Source organism: Schistocerca serialis, chromosome 5 (assembly GCF_023864345.2).
Source record: "Schistocerca serialis cubense isolate TAMUIC-IGC-003099 chromosome 5, iqSchSeri2.2, whole genome shotgun sequence".
In the NCBI taxonomy this organism is placed as follows: Eukaryota; Metazoa; Arthropoda; class Insecta; order Orthoptera; family Acrididae; genus Schistocerca; species Schistocerca serialis.
The window spans coordinates 439,795,159-439,815,757 of NC_064642.1; the positions used below are offsets into that span (position 1 = coordinate 439,795,159).

Genomic DNA, 20,599 nt, shown 5'->3' on the forward strand with positions numbered 1-20,599 from the left:
GTTACACTGTAGTTGACATATACGATTGTTGTAACTGGAATAGTGGCCACTACTATTCGCAACCGATACAAAAGAGTTTCATGTTTGTACCTGTTACTGTCCTTCAAAGTAGTCACCAACGTTGTGTAGAACCCGCTGCCAGCGATGTGGAAGGCCTAGTATACCGTTAGCAGAGCCTGTTTGTTCGTGGTAAGAAAGGAGCGGTCTACTGCCTGTCGAATCTCTGGATCAGTTCTGAGGCGAATGCCACAAAGAGGTTCCATCATCTTCGGAAACAAATCAACGTCACAAGGACTTCAGTCCGGGGAGTGTGGTGGATGGTACAGTACTTCCAAGTCCCATCGACCAAACAGAGCAGCCACAGCCTGCGCTGTATTCGCCCGCGCATTGTCGTGCAAAATGATGGGTGGGTTGCGCAGAAAGTGTCGCCGCTTCTGTCGCAAAGCTAGTCGCAGGTGATGCTCCGTGGAGGAACGTAATGCGTTAGGATAACAATATCACAGTCGTATACAAGAATCACTATAACTGTAGACCGCTCCATTCGCACCATCAACAGAACAGGCTCTGCCAACGGTGTACCATGCCTTTCACATCGCTGGCAACGAGTTCTACACAACGCTAGTGTCTACTGTGAAGGACATGTAACTCTTTTGTATCGGTTGTGAATATATAGTTGCCACTATTTAAGGTCTAACCCTCGTACCTGCTTTCCGGTATATGTCTCTGTTTTTTGTCAGTTTTGGGATGTATTTTGTACAGAATTAGAATTATCTGTTATATATGCTATGTTTATTCCTTGTCTTTCGAAAATATTGGTGATTTTATGGGTGAGTTTGTGTTTGTATGTCATTGTGTACCATCTTGTGTTTTCTTTCATCGTTTTCTGATTATCCTGTATAGTTGTTATGGGACTGCCTGTTTGTGTTTGGTTCTGTTGTGTTGTTGCCTATGGTTTACTGCTTTCTGCTTTTATTTTACTTTTAATTATGTTGTTCAGCTTTGTGACTATGTTATTATTGTAACAATTATATTGTGCTACCTGCATCATTAAGTCCAGTTCTGGACATCATTATTCAAACCACCAACATCCCCCCTCAAAAAAAAAAAAAAAAAAAAAAAAAAAAGAAAAAAAAGCACTCGACGGCTCTCTCTCTCTCGCTCTCTCTCTCTCTCTCTCTCTCTCTCTCTCTCTCACACACACAGTCACACACACACACACACACACACACACACACACACACGCACACACACACACACACACACACACACACACACACACACACACACACGGTATAAACATCATGAATAAAAGTTAATCTTGAACATATACTTCGTATTTCGTTAGGTTGGCAACAAGTAGGTAAACATTCCAAAGAGGAGGAAACACGTAATGTAGTCGTAATAATTACGTTTTGAAAAGCAGTGCCCGGCGAAATAGTCATATCGAGTGGCGAAAGAACCACAGTACACGACAAAAAAGAATGAGAAACATGGTGAACAGTGAGAAGAAAATCAGACCGCAAAGTTGTGCTTATATGGCAGCAATAAATGTGGTAGTGCGACCTCCAGACCAGATGTGAGAAAACGCAAATCAACAAATCGTAAGTAATTACTTTTTATAAAAAAGTCACGACCTGAACTGTTTAATAATATAAAACTAACAAAACTGTATCATTATAGATCCCACTGATGATGGCTTAGAAGAAGATAAGGCGAAACACGTATGGCATAAATAAATTAAGTACCAGCAGTACAAGGCAGTTTTATTTACAAAACAAGTATCTGAAACGTTATTTTCTGTTAGAGTTTCAGATGAAGACGGTTCTGTGCCTTCTCCTCCATTTTAATAAAAAAATTATCGAATTTGAAAGTCTCCTGTAATACAATTTACTTTCCTTCCTAATTTTTAGATAGCTACATGTACATATACATATATGCTCCGGCAGCCTCATACTATGTGTAAGAGCTCTATACACGGTTATCGCATTCCCTATTTCCTACTCCAGTCACGAATACTTTGCTGACGAATCAGTTCAGATATCTCTGATCTTAGGTTCACGGTACTTTTTCGAGATACGAGGCCTATTCAAAAAGTTACGGAACGTTCGTAATTTCATGTTGGAGCGAAAGGCTGTTGGCATCCCTGCACACCCCTGTGTTTAATGTGTAACTGCCGGAAGTTTTTGTTGTTGTACATCTGTTAGTCATTTTTCAGTTTGCGTTGAGTAGAGTATTGTGTGGCACAGTTTGCAAATTTAGAGATGGCAGAGTTAGAGGAGCTACGCGTCTGCCTTAAATTTGGCGTGAAACTCAAGAAAACCTTTACAGAGACACACCAAATGATGCAGGAATCCGCAATCGGTGCTACTATTGGTACACACGGTACAGACGGAAGTTAAAGACGATCCTCGATCAGTACGCCCTTAGATATGTACCGACGACGCTCGTGTCAGGAACGTCAACGAAATTGTGCATGCCAGTTGAAGGTTGACTGTCCGATGGATTGCAGAAGAATGTAACATTTAAGTTGGATCATGCCATACAACCCTGACACAGCATCTTGGAATGCATCGTGTTGTTGCCAAGTTCATCCCACGGCTCATGAGTCAAGAACAGAAAGATCTTCGTCTCGCAGTCTGCGAAGAGCTTTTGCATAGCGCAAGTGAGAACGAGATGTACCTTAAGAGAGTCATGACGTGATGAGAGGTGGGTCTACGGTTAGGATGTTGAGAGCAATGGGTCAGGGAAGGTTCTCCAAGACCAAAAATACTCGTCAGGTCAGGTCAAGTGTCAAAGTCATACTGATAGTTTTCTTTGACTTTGAAGGATTAGTTCATCATGAATTCGTGCCAAAGGGACAAACTGTCAATCGATGGTACTATCGGGACGTGTTGCGACGCCCGCGGGAAAATGCGAGAAGGAGAGGGCCTCAAATGTGGCGAGACAATTCATGGTTCCTGCATCACGATATGGCTCAAATGGCTCTGAGCAATATGGGACAACTTCTGAGGTCAGCAATCCCCTAGAAATTAGAACTACTTAAACCTAACTCACCTAAGGACATCACACATACCCATGCCCGAGGCAGGATTCGAACCTGCTACAGTAGCGGTCACGCGGTTCCAGACTGTAGCGCCTAGAACCGCTCGGCCACCCCGGCCGGCGCATCACGATAACGCTCCAGCACATTCGTCCCTGTTAGTGCGTGATTGTTGCACAAAAAACGAAATCACTGTGTTGCCTCATGCTCGATACTCTCCAGACCTGGCCCCTGTGGACTTCTTTTTGTTTCCAAAGTTGGAAACCCCGTTGAAAGGGCGAAAATTTACAACGATAGACGGCTCTTGACACGATCAAGCAAGAGGTGTACTAAGACTGCTTCTGGAAATGGTAGCGGCGTTGGGAGCGATGTATCAATTGTGGAGGAGGGAATTTCTAAGGAGACAATGCGCAATAAGCAAAAGGTAAACGCAGAACAAAATTGTGGACAAAGTACCGGAATTTTTTGAACGGATCTCGTATACAGGTTGATTTCAGGGAACATATATTCTCGGAATGTCAACAGTGAATTACATAGTGATGCAGAACGCATCTCTCGCAGCCTCTGGCATTTGAGATGGCTGAGAATCTCCGTTCTTGCGCACCCCACTATCACCAGTACCACGACCAATTAACTCCATTGTAGCAATCATTCTTACATAGACCATAAAAATAAGGGTGTTTCAACAATTAAGCGACGTAATACCGCTGAGAGAGACCAAGAGATGAATACGATAAACAGATTCAGAAGGATGTAGGTTGCAGTAGGTACTGGGAGATGAAGAAGCTTGCACAGGATAGAGTAGCATGGAGAACTGCATCAAACCAGTCTCTGGACTGAAGACAACAACAATAACAACAATACCGCTGAAATTATGTTTGGAGAAATAGAAGTATTAAAATTATCATAAACTTAACAAACACCAAACGAGGCAACAGAACAAATAATGGTTAAATATACCAGTACTCAATTTATGTGTGATATTATCTTACGATGACTATCAAAAGTTTTATCTTTTAAGGATGAGACGCATCAATAACTACTATCACAGTACATTTCTCTGGAATGAAGAGTTTAAATATATATTTATTTTATTTTCACACGTCTGCGTTTTCTGTAAAGTCATTTTTTCTCGAGTTTAGGTCCGTGCCCCATAATTATCCACCACGGATGTCAGCACGGTAGCCCTTAACGTACAGGTAAGTGCGTGACTCACAATGCATACGGCATACGTTCTCCCTGTACACGGCAAAGAGATGAAGGCAGGTACATCGCTTCATTTGTTACGTGCTCCACTCATAACGTTTGCTCTCTAAATGTTATCAAACGTCCATCGATCGTAGGGCCAACCTGTAGATAGAATTCAGTATGAATAACATGCTCCCTTACACTTTCGGATGAACAGCGTTCCACTTCTTGCTGTACTGCAGACTGTTTTCGTGGGGACTGAATTCCTACGGCAGAAGAGTGCTCATAATATTCTCCCTGACCAGCCCCGTTTCTCTTTCGCTTTCACATCTGTTTTGCGTCAGTCCCGAGTTTAGAGTTAGCATTCGCGCCGTGGACAGACTTAGCCGTGTCCTTTGAGTTTATGTGCTGCTGACAGCTTGGATGCTGCGCATAGCACAAGGCAGAGGAGGCAGTCACTCGTGTCTAAATGGGTCAGGTTTTCCTACCCCTCGTTAACGGAATAATCATTCTCATTTTCAGTCATTAACTCACTTCTGCATTTCCGAGACTAACATCTGTAACCTGGATAGTGTTGCGTGTATTGATATAATGTAAAGGAATGATGTGGTAGAAATATCTAAAATATTGGCTTCTTATTAGAACTAGTATCGAATAAAATGCAGCCACATTTACTTGTGAATGAGTTTTGCGCCTGATATTTTGCATCAAGCCCACGGTAATAAAAGTAGCCTTTTTGTGTGTGGATTGACAGCCGCACTCAGTTTATTAAGATAAATAGCTTCCCCGATTATGCCTTATTATTTTGAAACAATTTATTTCATTAATACTCTTCACCTTTGTTTCTCCTGTAGTAAATGCAGTATACGACGTCGCATAATTTCTTACTATGTAAGAATTATTCGCGGTTGGAAAATTTCAAATTTAAATAAAGGCTGACGGTCATGGTTGCACTTACACGCTACAAGTTTTTTAGTTCCTGTGATGATCCACAGTCTCTAAACACATTCTAAAAGAAACATTGCAAAAGAATCTGATAATTATACTATTTAATACGTGACATCACGTTTGTGCCAAAATGACTTACAGACGCTATTAACTAATCACAAGATTTAAATGAAGTATGTGTACGTGATAGCTTGCAGCATCATCTTCCCTTTTATACTGTGGTATTTAGTCTCAATAGGTAATTTATCTGCACTTCTCATAAACGATAGCATTACGCTTCTGTAATTTCAACTCTTGTAGCGTTTATGAATGCCTTTTGTAGACAGGGGTTTCTGTCATCAGTTTGTTCCTCGAAGCCTTCTCTGCAATACACTGGAGTTTGTCAGTTTCATTTTGTTACACCTATAACAAGTGTGCTCTTTTCATCAACGGTCTGTGTGCTGCATATGAATCAAATATTTCTCCGATATGAAGAATCTGTGCTTTGTAACAGAACCAAGTAACTCACAAACAAACGCTATCTGACTTCATTGTGAGCAAAATAAGTTAAACGAGCAACACACGCTTTCAAGACGGAAAAATCCGATATAGTATTGTAAATTCACCATTGCTGAATATAAATACAATTTGTAAGATCCTAACAATATAAGTAGTTTAGTAGTCAGTATTGAATATAAGATCGCTGTGGAATTCGGAAGTAGAGTGCGTACTGTAATCGTTATAATCTAATACGAAACAGTGAATGTCTGCTGGTATATGACTTGAATTACGTTGCGGTTAGAAATATTTGAACAACGAATGTTTTACCAAGACGTGTTAGACACCTTGAGATAACAATGCATTCGAAATAGTCAGTAAACCATGAATAAACACACTTTTGCAGGATCATGAACAACCTCCCTCCCAACAGTGTCCTTCATTAAGATCTAGATACGTAGTTAAAAATGGATGCACCATAACGGATTTATGTATTATTAAAACTGGATATACTATTTGTGAAATTAAACACACGATAAAAGTGGCCAAATTCAAGCACCAACTGAGACAATGGCAGATTGTCATAACATTCAGTCGCCACATGGTCGCAAATAGTTCAAATGGTTCTGAGCGCTATGGACTTACCATCTGAGGTCATCAGTCCCCTAGAACTTAGAACTACTTAAACCAGTTTTACACAGGACACAAACAAAGTCATTGAATAAACTGAACCAAAGGAAAGAGTGACTAAGCTGACCGCACCAAGTTTCGGATTAAGTGAGAAGAGTTCGATACTGTAACCAGACTCGTGTCTACTGACTTCACGAAGACGCAAATCATTTGCAACACTACCCGCGTGAATATATGTTCAATTCCGAAATTCATAGCAAGTTTAGGAACAAAACGTTAGCCGTGAAATGCGAGCATTTCGTGAATATTTTAACAGAGTAACCTTGCATATGAGTAATACCTTCAGATAATCGCAATAAATAGAACTGCCTCAGCAAGACTGTAGCTACCTCTAACACCAGTCAGCTGTCGACGCAAACGAATCACAAGGAACGGAATGTCGATTCCAACGCTACTAGCTGGCGTGCTCCGTACCAAAGCGTCAATATTCCCAGAAACTCCTTGACAAACATCACAGAGATAATCAAAGACCAGTTGACGAGATAAAGAATATAATTTGAAGATATGGAAGTGACTGCACAACATATAAACTTCACAACCTGAATACGTGTGACTGAGTGAACACATAACACGACGTTGTATTGAATGGCTAAATTCATTTTGTAGAGGGAGTGGTTGTCTGATAACGCATAACCTCAACCCTGTTAGGCTTTGAAATTTGAGAACAATTGTATCAAATTCTCAATGGATTGTCCAGGGTGTCCAAGATGGTGTGGAACCCAATGACCGCATGAGTAATGTGGATGAGAGATTAGCAATTGACAATTTTTCTGCGCATGTGCTGCGTGTTTCCAGAATCCTGTACTCTCATTCTACATGAACAGTATCCGGCACCAGTCCAATAATGTTGGTGACAGTATTGTGAAATCTGCTAGTAAATATACGTCAAATGACTGAAATAATGCTCTCATACAGCTAATTGTAGGGGAGTGGCAGGGTTCAGTGGAAGTGTATGCGTTAGATGTGCGTTGGTGTCTGGCCGTATTCACAGTTTTCTACGACGATCAGGAAGGGCCAAATTGAACTCCAACTAGTCAGTAACGAGAACCCGACGGCACTGTTCTAGTTTCAATTCCAAGCGCCCCATTACTCACGTTCTTCGCACGCTATGGCGATGGTGGGTTTGTACTACTGTCAGCAATGGAAGCGGGCAGACCATATTGATCGTATGGATGCAATGACTTACCATCTGGGTCACCAGAGTCACCTATGGGGCTTGCAAAGAGATAGTGCGCAGTTGCGGTGTACTCTCCACAGAGTAGCTATGAACCATAATTAGCAATTACGTCCAGTATCATCATCCCATAGTGCTTACCTTGTGATAGAGAGGTAAACGGTCAATGTTTTATCGATACTGATAGAGTCTTCGACACTGTTAAAAGGTAGTTTGCTGTATATTATGTGCTGCATCTAAAAATAGTTAATTGTCAGACTGGTATTCGACCATATAGAATAGCATACGTTGACCTCACATAGAGTGAATAGGGAGTCGCGGATGGAGAACAGTTGTTTTCTTCGTGTTTTACTGCCCTGTTTGCACATATCGATAAAACGAATATCGCACTATGCTAATTTGAGGCCGCTGTATCTAAATTCCACTTTAAAAATAATTTCGTTTCTAACCGAAATTAGACCAACGTTTCCTCTGGACAGTGTGCGTTGCATGAAGGGCGTGAACAGTATTTGATTGGGATTACTCCATCTAACATTGCAGTTATAAAGTTTCAAATATCGTTCCAAAACGTCAGAGAAAATCTCTCTAGTAAATATTACTTTGAGAACTACGACAAAATATGGCCAGTTTCTCCCAAATTTTTGCAACATATGAAGATAATAACTTATACTGAGAATTATAGTACTCTTATCATTCGATTCGCATCACTGGTTCAGTCTTCTTTTCTTAAAACAAGTTTTTTATTCTACAAAAATGTATATTTTTATATAAAAGATGTATATGTGTCAGTACTGACACACTTGTCGCCATGATCACCCGTCGCCACGCACTCGGGTTGAGGTGGTAGACACTCCCTGGTCTCATGCTGTTAGAAAGCGAGCAGTGGATGAGTCTCACGAGCAGAAATCCGCGAAACAATAAATACTCTTTGGAAAATGATATACTCTATGGCACAAAATTTACCGTGCATGTGGAAATGCGTTATTGTTTCACTAATCCGAAGTAATACGATGCTAGCGTGGTTTCGTCATTCAGACTTTAATAGCGACGTGTAATGTCAAATAGATCAGTTTTCCGTCTCTCAGCGCTTTTTCGTCATTCACAAATTACCGATAATCAACAGAGACGCAAAGAAAAAAAAATATCCAGCTAGACGGAAAGATAAAAGTACTCGTAAATAACAAATGAATAATCGAAAAGTACACTGCAGTGACTTTGGATAAACATTTCACATATTTATCTCGAGTATAATCCTTTTCATAATATAACGTGTTTCAGTCAATCACTTCACTGACACCTAATGAAATGAAGTAACTTCCATTCCTTTCCAGTTTCATTTATATACTATCATGTTAAGACAATAACTTAACTAGTACTGGCCCCGTATTGTTACTTGCGAAGCTAATGTTACTGCCAGTATCGATGGAACAAGCTGAGGATTGTGTAAGTTAGTATATTCACTAATACCGTAGAGTTCAAAAGTCATAGAAATTGTAGATTTTTCTGTGAGAACTAGGTGTTCCACACTGTGCATTGTACTGGCATACCTGCCAACCACAATCACCCACTTTCATCCACCACAGAATGCAAGAAACACGTTGAGGAATCTATCACTGTTACACTGCATCGTGAATTAAACAATAAAAACGTTATCATATATACTGTGAAATTCGAAAGCCATATATTATTTGGCTTTACCTAAGAATATTTATTGCTCCATATTTTGCGGTTTCTTGACCACCATACCGACCCACTGCTTCGCACTACGACCAAACCACCTTAGTAAGAGGATAACTACATTCACAGTATTCTTAATGAGATATAAGTCTGTATGCATCTCATGTTACTTATGCCTTCTCTCACGTCTCATATTCTGATCTTGCTAGCGCCGAGTTTCTAAGCTAGTTGATTATATCTGTTGTCATTCATGTATTACACCAACCACCAACATTTCAGGCTGTCAGAGATTACAGCCTTGTACGTATGTGTTTCAGAGATTTTCAACAATTTTATACAGTTGGAACTTCCTAAAAGCTGTCTTGCTTGCTCTCTGAATTTGTTTCCGCGTCACGGCTGGAGCGAACACCGGTCCTAAGTGCCGCCAAACCCCGCGACACGTCACAGGGCCCGTGCTGTGCTGTACTCGGCGACCGTCTTTCTGGAATCAACATACACAGCGGCGGCTGTGTCCCTCCAGCAGAGCGTTTCACTTGTAAAAATATGCAGATCGGTGTTGCCAAGCCAGGTTACGCTTGCGTATCCGCGTTACAGTGTTTGTGCTGATTAAACAAGCTTTCCGACGGCGAGCAAACGTGTAACGGAATGTCGGCGTTTCCTCTTCGTCGTTCTCAGCTGGGGGAAGAGAGCACATGCTTGCAGGATGAACAGCTGTCAACAAAAGGGGAAGCCGGATAACTTTAACCAGCTATTTCATTTACTTAAAGCTTTGCGATAAAGGCAAAACAAAATATCGTCATATCGGCATACGAATGTTGAAAGTGTGACTTCAATAAAGACCACGCAGCAAGGGGAATTTTTTACGGAGAATAGTAAAGTATTCCCATTTTGTTTAGCTCATCATGTCATTTATTGTGCTGGGTTCCTGACTGAGCATTGCAGATGGGCCAAGAGGACAAATGGAAGAATTCTGTAGGAGGGCAGGATTTCCGTCAATGCCCTGAGGCCAGCAGAAACTGTGTCTATGTGTGTGTGTGTGTACGTGCGTGTGTGTGTGTGTGTGTGTGTGTGTGTGTGTGTGTGTGTGTGTGTGTGTGTTTGTGTATGTGTGTGTGTGTGCGTGTGTGTCTGTGGGTATGTGCGCTGTCGCACACCTAAATACAACGCAGTTGAGTGCAGAGTAATTGTAAACTTGTTTGCAGATGTGCGTAAGAAACACTGTACACAACGTATCAAAGATAACGACACATTACGTTAATCTCGACCTACAAGAGCATGCATGAATTACATATATCTTTTTTAATCTTTCACATTATTTGTAACAAACATCTAATTATCTGAGCATCTTATCCTCTTCATGATTACTTTTGCCAATTTTTCCTCATTCTAAGGAACAGCGCATTTGCTATTGAAGCGTATCAGGATGAAGAATGTAGACCGAAATGTAACTGCAACGGAAATTTTGTTCGTATAAATGCGCTTATTCTTCTTACTAGGAGTTGCTTTTTCACCACATGAACAAAACATACGAATCATATCCTGATACAGACAGTTTAGCCTAGCTGTGTGGTTTTGTTTTTAAATTAATTCCATTATCCCTCCATTAAACGTGTTGTGAACAGTGTTGGAATGATGACGTAAGATGCATTAATTTAAACTACAGATCAGATTTCTTCGTGGGCCGTCCGAAGGAAAGACAATATTTTTAGCCGATCAGTGAGACGTGAATGCATATCGTGATACATCAGTGCACTCCACATAACCCGGTTGGAGAAGATTTACGAACAGGCCATTAGCGGCTCCAGCAGTCATGGGGTTCGGAACCGTTGGCCGCTGTGGCGCTTCAGTCCGGAACCACGTTGCTGCTACGGTCGCAGGTTCGAATCCTGCCTCGGGCATGGAAGTGTGTGATGTCCTTAGATTAGTTGGGTTTAAGTAGTACTAGGTCTAGGAGACTGATAACCTCAGATGTTAAGTCCCATAGAGCTTGCAACCATTTTTTTTGGTTCGGAACCATGTTCATGGGCTCCTGGTATTTGCTAGGGAAAGCAGGAAAACTTAAATTCCGACTGAATGCATCCCCTGCATAATTCGAGCCCATTGCGTTATCTCTCCTGGTAACATGAATGGAGTTGGTCAGTACCAATTTATTTAAAATGAAACATAATAAGAATGTTGGTTCACCAATTCTGAATTAAATTTCCTTGAAACAGTAAAGGAAACTGAAGTTTCCCTTACTGGATGTGGACACGGACAGAAATATTGACAGCATCCGTGTGAAGTGGACAGTTAACTAAATACAAAATATTTCTTGCTTTCGTGGCCACTGGTTTCCCTCTCCCTCGGGATCTTCTTGCGAAGTTTAGTGATTTTTTCGACGTTTCGCCAGTTTACTATCGTGTTGCCGCCCGCAGCAGCCGCGTGGTGCTTATGTTCTGAAGAAGACTTTTCCATGCAGTCGAAACCGGTCATCAATAAAACATTAGTACAATCTAGGATGATGTTTAAATCCAGCTATATCGACAGATCGTTGCTGCTCCTCTGTATTATGTTGTTCATATTTATGGCGCAGGAAGTAGCCTGTCAACCCATAACTTCATTTCGTCACGTTGTGTGACATATATCTTTCGCGTCCTATTAGAATCAGTATATCTTTGTTAGTGATCCAATGTAGCCATCTAATCTTCAACAACTTTCGGCAGTGTGAAGCATCAAAAGAAGTGGTAACTTCATTATAAAGTCAGTAGGTTAAGTAGATTCGGTTTATTGCTAACTGTATTTATTTCAATGTGATTGGCACAGCGAAATTTTACTAGAAGATTTCCGTAAAATTCAAATCTCCGTTTTGTAAACGAGTGTGAAAAATTCTGATAAATATTATGCAGTTTTTAACTGCAATCCCATGATTCCGCCCAAAGTAAATTCGGCATTAGCATACATGTGTAGAGTATGTACATGTGTACAGGAAACACACACGCAGTGGTTACTATCGAAAATCTAAGGCTTCATATTGAGACATGCTTGTAAACCTTAAATCGACTCTGGAACATTTTGCCCATTTTCACATGGCTCTGAGCACTATGGGACTCAACTGCTGTGGTCATAAGTCCCCTAGAACTTAGAACTACTTAAACCTAACTAACCTAAGGACAGCACACAACACCCAGCCATCACGAGGCAGAGAAAATCCCTGACCCCGCCGGGAATCGAACCCGGGAACCCGGGCGTGGGAAGCGAGAACGCTACCGCACGACCACGAGATGCGGGCCCCATTTTCACATTTCCACAATGAGTTATCACTCTGCGGCGGTTTATACGGTTTTAGGAAATCAAAACAGTGTGTCGGACCTGAATCTGGAACCTTTCCGTATGGGGGCAAAGAGAGGTACTGGCGGAAGCTAAGCATGAGGATGTGTCGTGACTGGGTAGCTCAGTCGATCAGAGCACTGCCTGCAGAAGGCAAGAGGTTCATGTCCCGGCCTGGCACATTTTGGAAATTTGTGGTAAGCTCTCATGGGACCAAACTACTTTGGTCATCGGTCCCTAAGCCTACAAATTACTTAGTCTAACTTAAACTAACTTACGTTATGGACAACACACACAGCCGTGCCCGACGGAGGGCGGACCGTGGCAAGGCGCCCTAGGCTCCCTAGGTGCTCCTGGCACGTTGTTTTAACCTTTCACAAAGTTTCATTACACTATTTGCTGCCGATTCGTTGAAATGTTGATCGTCGTAATGTATTTTCAAAGCCTGTATAGACAACAAAAATTTCACAGGACTGAGTGATTCTTGTACACCCTTCACTAGACGCTGTAATGAACTTCGTTTTCTTGCAACTGGAGCCGCAGTCACACAGGGTCAATTCAGTCAACTGTCATCGATGAAGGTGCCCTCGGAAATCACCACAATTATAGCGGAAGCAAAAAATTTACACGAGGGAATTACTGCCATACACGACTGAGTGATGTCAATGTCTCAGTCATATATTCTATACTAATTCCACAAGTGATATCTCTTATATTGACACAGAACACGCAGTTATCTGTTATGATTTGGAGTGGCGTATTTTAGTGCACTGACCACTTCACCATCGATCCGTAACTTGGTGTCCTGTTACCCCATAGTGCCTCTCATGCCCTCCATACGAAGTGTATGAGAGCAGTAATGAGACTGAATAAAACGTTCTCCGTTTTCCAGTGTCAGCGAACTCCAGACGAGGATGGCGGAGATGGCCATCGAAAGATCGAGGATTTTATTCGAATTGACGTGGCTTCAAAACGGAGAACGTTTTACTCATGTATGCCGTCGCGAAAGACCCCGAGGACACAGTAATGAGACTGCCAAGACTGTGAGCGATCTGGCATTGCTGTATTGTTCTACTTCCAGTTGCTCAGTCCGAGTTGCAGCTCCGTACAGCCATCATGTGACTTTTTAGAGCGCCATCAGTGAAGTTGCGTTTTTGTTATGTGTCGCGAAAATGGAACTGCGTAAACTAGGGCAACGTTATGCCACCAAGTTTTGTGCTGACCTCGGGCAATCCGCGAGTGTGATCTTTGAAACGTTGAAACAGACCTATGAAAAACATTCATTATCAAGAGCTCAAGTTTTTCGCTGGTACAAATCATTTTTGGAAGGCCGAGAACATGAAGTTGAACTTTATTTCACGATAAAATGTCAACCAAGTGTTTTAGAATGGTTTTCTTGAAGGGCTCATGGAATGGGTGGGTGTAGAGAGACTGGACACAGTAAACAAGTGATGCTTCATAATGACAACGCCCCAGGTCACACTGCACCTCCCACCACTTTCAAGAGCGCCATCAGTGAAGTTGCGTATTATCGACCTCAGCATGCATCCCTGTTGTTCCACAGGCTCCCTATTCACCTGATCTGTGACTTATTTCTTCTCCCAGAACTGAAAAATGTCTTAAAAGGGCGTCATTTTTGACAGTGGAGAACACTCAAAAGAATGTGACTGACGTATTAAAGGCCCTAGGAGTTGAAGCCTTCAGCACTGCTACCACGATTGGGAACTATGACTCTGGAGATGTATAGCTGCCGAAGGGAACTGCTTTGAGCTGGACAATACAGTTTTTGAAAAAAATAGAAACTTTGTTAGATAAAAAAATCTGTCTCGTTACTTTTTTCAGACACCTCGTAATAGAATAACTTCGCCAACTCGTACTGTAAGGTGGTGCTAACACTGATGAATTGGTCTTGCAGCCTCGACGCCCGTGGGTCCAGCCTGGAGGAGGCGGTGCACTCGGCCACCACGGACGACCTGGGGGCGCGGGCCAACTTCCAGGCGCTGTCCAGGCTGCCCGGGCGGCGGGCGGTGCTGCGCGTGCAGAACGTCAGCGTGGCGGACGAGGGCGTCTTCCGCTGCCGCATCGACTTCCGGAACTCGCCCACCGTCAACTTCCGGATCAACCTCACCATCGTCGGTATGTTGCACTTACTTCCTTTATAATTGTTTGGGCGTGCGTTCCCATTGTCAGTATGAGACTCCATTGCGTTTTTCCCTCCCAAAAACTGTTAGAAAGAGAAGTACCGTGACGCTAACCTCGTAGATTTTTTAGTATAACTTTAGTAACTACCCAACCTACCCACCTAAACTTCACTATTTTTCTATAGCACGAAATATAAAAGAAGTGGTAACTTGTCCCTCAAGTTAACAGATTATGCAAGTTCCGTTTACTACAAGTTATATTTATTTCAGTATGAATGCCTTTAACATGAATATTCCGAATAGGTTACCAGGTATGTCCGCGGCTCGAACACCTTTTAAGTAGTAAGGACAGGCTCAGCAGCAATTTACGGCTGTTTGCTGCTGATGCTGTGGTGCTTTGGAAGCTGTCGTTGTTGAGTGACTGTGGGACAATACAGGATGATCTAGACACAATTTCTAGTAGGTACGATAAATGACAGCTTATGTAGAAGAACGGAAGTTAATGCGGATGAGTAGGAAAAACAACCCCATAACGTTCGAACACATTAGTAGTACGCAGCTTAATACAGTCACATCGATTGTGACGGGTCAACGTTGCAAGGTGATATGAAATGGAACGACGGCGTCTGGTTGGTACTGGGGAAGGCGAGTGGTCGACTTCGGTTTATTGGGAGAATTTTGGGAAAGTGTACCTCATCTGCAAAGGAGACCCATATTTGGGTACTGTCCGAGTATTTTGGGTCCCTTCCATGGCCGATTAAAGGTAGACATCGAAGCGTTTCAGAAGCGGGCCGCTAGATTTGTTACTGGTAGATTCGATCCACATGCAAATATTACGAAGATGAACTTCCTGAATTCAAGAGGGAAAGGCTGGAGGGAAGACGACTTTCTATTCACGGAACACTACTGACAAAATTTAGGGTACCGGCATTCTACTCCCGCCAATGTACATTTCACATAAGGAGCATGAAGATAAAATAAGAGAAATCAGTGCTCGTGCGGAGCCAAACAGACGGTCGTTTTCCCCTTCCTCTACTTGTCAGTGGAACAGGAAAAGAAATTCTTTGTAGAGGTACAAAGTATCCTCTGCCACCCACCATATGGTCGCTTGTGGTGTTTGTATGTGGATGTGGAGGGCAACGCTTAATAATCTCCAAAGATAAATTCTACTAAATTGCGCTTAATTCTTCTCTAGATGGCCAAGGGGAGGCCGTAGACAACGGCCCTCAGGTTGATGTCGGGTTCCTTGACTTCAGGAAAGCATCTGACACGTTTTGCATTGCCGTTTAGTGAAAAAAAGAGCTTACCGAGTCTCGGAACAGATTTGCGACTGGATTCAAGACTTCCTTCGACATAGAACACGTAGCCCTTAACGGAACAAAATCAATTGACAGATGTAAAGGTAACTTATGGAGCATCCCAAGGAACTATGGTAGGACCGTTACTGTTTACAGTACACATAAATGATCTAGTAGAAAGCGTCGGATTCTTTTTAAGGCTGTTCGCAGATGATGCGTTGCAAATAACAAATTGACGACGCCAGAAGATAGTAAACATTTACAGAATGATCTCCAGAGGCTCTGGTAGTTGACAATGAACGTAAATCAGTGTAACATATTGCTCATACATAGGAAAAGAAATCCACTACTGTACAGCTACACTATTGATAGCAAGCCGCTGGAAACAGTATCTACGGTAAAATATCTGGCAATAACTATCCAGAGCGACCTTAAGTGGAATAACCTCGTAAAACAAATAGTGGGAAACGCAGATGCCAGGCTCAGAGGCTTACCGACAGTCATTCTTCCCACGCGCTGTTCGCGAGTGGAACGGGGTTGGAGGACTAAGTTAGTGGCACAAGAAGTTGTCTGCGCCACACATAGTTAGGTGGCTTGCTGAGTGTAACGTAGACCTTGATGGAAGCTTGCTTACCTGATATCTTCCAAATCTGTCTCGAGTTGTTCCCACTGAATTTCTCCTCATTAGGCTACGGCTTCTAATATGCGCTTTGAGACAGTGAAGCTTCGAGTAGCTTCGACGGTGCCAGTATGACCCAATAATAGTGTCTCAATACGCGGAATGCCTCCTCATTTATTAATCCAAACCAAAACGAGGAAAAACTTTATCATAGTCAATGCTACGTGAGAGCCAGTCTAAACTTATTAACCACAGTAACTATCGCAGAATCCGATAATAGACCTTTCAGTACGACGATATTCACAAAATAGTGCACAGTATCTGTTTCCCCGTTCCTTCAGTTCGAACAACAGTTTCATTACTGCCAGTTAAACTTCAGATACTTTTCATAATTAAAATGCAGCACTTGGGATCAGTCATGGACGGCATAGACTGTTTTAGACAGTGCCTTGCTGTTTTCTACTTGGTTACACCGGGTGCTCTTTCGTGACAGATTCTCAATGTACGTCAACTTTCGTAGCATTAAATTGATCCTTTTGTTATTTTTTTGGATCAGCTTTTAATAAGTGAAATTCTAATAATAAGAGGCGATCAAGTACTTTCCGTTTGAGGGCTTTGTTACTGCGTATATGCAACTTAACCGGACTCCTATGCGGATATATAAGAACCGTCATCTAGGAAAGTGATTAGTGTAACATTCGTGTCTTTCCTAAGAGTGTGGAGTAAATGCGTAAACTTAAACTACGTCGACATTATTACTAAATGCGTCCAAACAGGATCAATGTTATATGATTCTGTTCTTGGCTCCCCAAGGAAAAATGGAAATGAGCGTTTGGCGTCACTGGCCGGGAGGCCCTTTACGGGGCAGGTCCGGCAGCCTTGGTGCAGGTCTTATTACATTTGACGCCACATTGGACGACCTGTGCGCCGGACGGAGAGGAAATGAGGATGATAACACAACACCCAGTCCCTGCAGGGAGAAAATCCCCGGGCCAGCCGGGAATCGAACGCTGGCTCCTTAGGACAGCAGTCCGTCACGCTGACCATTCAGCTATTGTGGCGGATGCTACCCAAGGAGAAACACCGCTACACATCTCATGGAGAACGTAGAATGTGTGTGGGGCAGCAGATCTGTCGAAAATCACCGTTGCGAAATGATGTCGCTGCTGCTTCTTGACAACGCTCCTTCCCATATCGCAAATGTCGATATGCAGAAGTCACACAATGAGGAAGACACTCGAGCGCCCTCTCTATAGTCCTCATCTCTCCACATACGATTATCACGCCTTCGGTCCCTTAAAATATGGCCTTGAATGGTCAACGATCCTGTCGGACGGGGATGTGCAGCAGGCATTACGGACTCTTCACGCATCTGGAGATCTTTAACCTGGTACGGTCGGTGGGGCTATCGCCTCAATGGTCACGGCGATTTTGTCTAATTGGCATATCCATTCTGGAATGTACGGCCTTCGTCTTGAAATTTTTTGGTCGCCTCTTATGTAAAGATATTAGTATGACTAAAGTCTTCATCATTGTCATTTACTAATCAATTAAACATGGACATTATGCATTTTGGCGTCAAATCCGATCCAAGGTTTTCTACCGTGTGTGGTGCTCAAGGAATCTAAGCCTCGTGCCATCGCTTTCCCATATTCCCGTCCATGTGGAATGACCATCTGTGATTCGTGGAGTGAGTAATTTGTCTTGTCTCTCGGCTTGCATCGCTACCACAGCGTACGCTGTTCTACACGATGTGATGAAATACAGGTCATAAAACTGCATAGTCGCCGCAACTGCAGCCGTTTCAAAGTAGATGTTTGTCACAGCATATTAGTTTGCGGCAGTTTTTAAACTTTGCAGCTGTGACCTAATGCTCTGATAAGGTTCAGCTTATTCTATCACCTGAATGGAAGCCGATGACAAATTACTATACATACGTTCTCCCTTTCTGCCGGGTACAGCGGTTAACTTCCTGCGAACTTATTCAACAACACAGACTATTCAGATGCTGTCAGAAGCTTATGGACAGTAGTGCAGGTGAATGAGTTAGAGATTTCTTGATGATGGGAACCTTATGGAGAATAAGGATGGACCAAGCAGGCAATTAGCCCAAGAATTGGACAAACAAGACAAACTAATTGAGCGTCTGTAATATTGTTGAAATGCTGTACATGAATATAACGTTGGAGTTGACGTCAGGAAAATCTTTAGGAAATTGGTGAAAAAAATCTTGTTTGTGGAGAAGTAGAGAAGAAGAAAGGAAGTTTGTTCTGAATTAATGAAGGAAGGACTTTCACACAGTAGATGAACCATGAACTTCTACTTAAGATCCAGAAACAAAATTGCACCCACGCCCTGGAAATTACAATCTACATCTAACGGAGTTGTGCAGTGCTCAAAGTTTTTTTATTTCTTTGAGAAATGCAGAGCATTATCATGATTAGAAACATAACAAAATATTGATAAAGCAACTTTGAGAAAATGTTGTAACATGCAGAGAACAGTTGTATTTAGTTGTGGAAGGACGGATCAGTTATTCATCAAGAAAACCATACCCTCACGAAGATTCATTTATGTAGCAATATCTTCCTTGTAAAATGTTATAGCAATTCATCAACCACTTTTCTCACTTTATTTGGTGTTTTTTTATTTTGTTTCTGAACATAAATTACGTGCAAATTCGGGTATGATAATGCGCATGTGGTAGTGGTAAGCTGCATCTTCACGAAAAATGACGTACAGAAATGTTTTGAACAGCGAAACCAACGAATGAAGACGTGTAAGGAGTAAAAAGTCCAAAGCTTAAAATGCAAGCTGCACTAACTGAAGATATCTGGTAATATCCAGCTCCAAAGTCTCTCGTTTCCTTTTTATGTCGAACCTTGTGGATGTCCTATCAACAACTTTGGCCTTCTTTTGCCTCTGGATACATTATTAAAGGCAGCTGAACTTGTAACCCAGTCAACGAAGACCAAAAAGCGTCGACTGATGGAAAGATTCAAGTAGTCGCAAATCTTTGTAGTGTGGCAGGGAGGGGGGGGGGGGGGAGGGGGGGGGTGCCGCCACAGAAAACCTATTGATAATCCCTGAGGTGTGAGGTGTGAGCGTGTAGGGTGGAGGTAGGTGGGTGGTGTTTGGAGCGGGGCATGTAAAGGCCACTTTTTCAAATGGCTTCTAGCGATTAAGTTTACCAGTAAAAAATTAAAACACATTGACTTTACACAAAAAAGGTCTTATTCTTAATTTCTCTAGGACTATTAGTTTCCACGTTGTAGGGGAATGGAAGAACCACGGATTATCAGAAATAGTGTTTTAATCATATAAAATTTGTTTATTGTTTAAGGCAGTGAGTTAAAACAAATATTAAATCTGTGGACCACATCTCAATGCATTAGAGCAATATTAAGGGATAAATGGTGTTCTGGGTGTGTAACAAGGTGGAAAGGCGGAGTTGGATGTTAAAAGTATATCTTGCAAGGTGAATGTCAATATGTCTGATGGAACAGGACTCACATTATCCGATACCTACAACATGTTACAGCTGGGTCTTTCTCTTGAGTGTAGTTGACACGTGATGTCTCCAGCTTTTGTGCTTCTTCACATAACAACTAATCTGACAATTGCAATTCAGCACTCACTTAATGAACTGAAAATATCATCACAATTTAAACACGAGCCCATACGAGAGAACTGAATGGGAAAAGCGGGGGAGGTATAGTCTGTTTCTAAACAGAAAAGCCAGCAGCACTTGTGGTAGAGGAATTTGCCTTTCCCAGAAGAACGCTACAGCTACAGTACTGGTTGGGTTGGGTTGTTTGGGGGGAAGAGACCAAACAGCTAAGTCATCGGTCTCATCGAATTAGGGAAGGACGGGGAAGGAAGTCGGCCGTGCCCTTTCTGAGAAACCATCCCGGAATTTGCCTGGCGCGATTTAGGAAAATCACGGAAAACCTAAATCAGGATTGCCGGACGCGGGATTGAACCGTCGTCCTCCCGAATGCGAGTCCAGTGTGCTAACCACTGCGACGCCTCTCTCGGTGA

The 20,599-nt window shown here is 42.3% G+C and overlaps 1 protein-coding gene across 1 annotated transcript in view; it reads left to right on the plus strand.

Annotated features, from left to right (window-relative positions):
- The window catches only part of LOC126481985 (hemicentin-2), a 1,625,790-nt gene that overhangs the window by 626,857 nt on the left and 978,334 nt on the right, over positions 1–20,599 (plus strand). Inside the window, exon 3 of the mRNA XM_050105950.1 lies at positions 14,416–14,636. Coding sequence (XP_049961907.1) covers positions 14,416–14,636 — 221 coding nt within the window. The remainder of the gene's footprint in view (positions 1–14,415; positions 14,637–20,599) is intronic.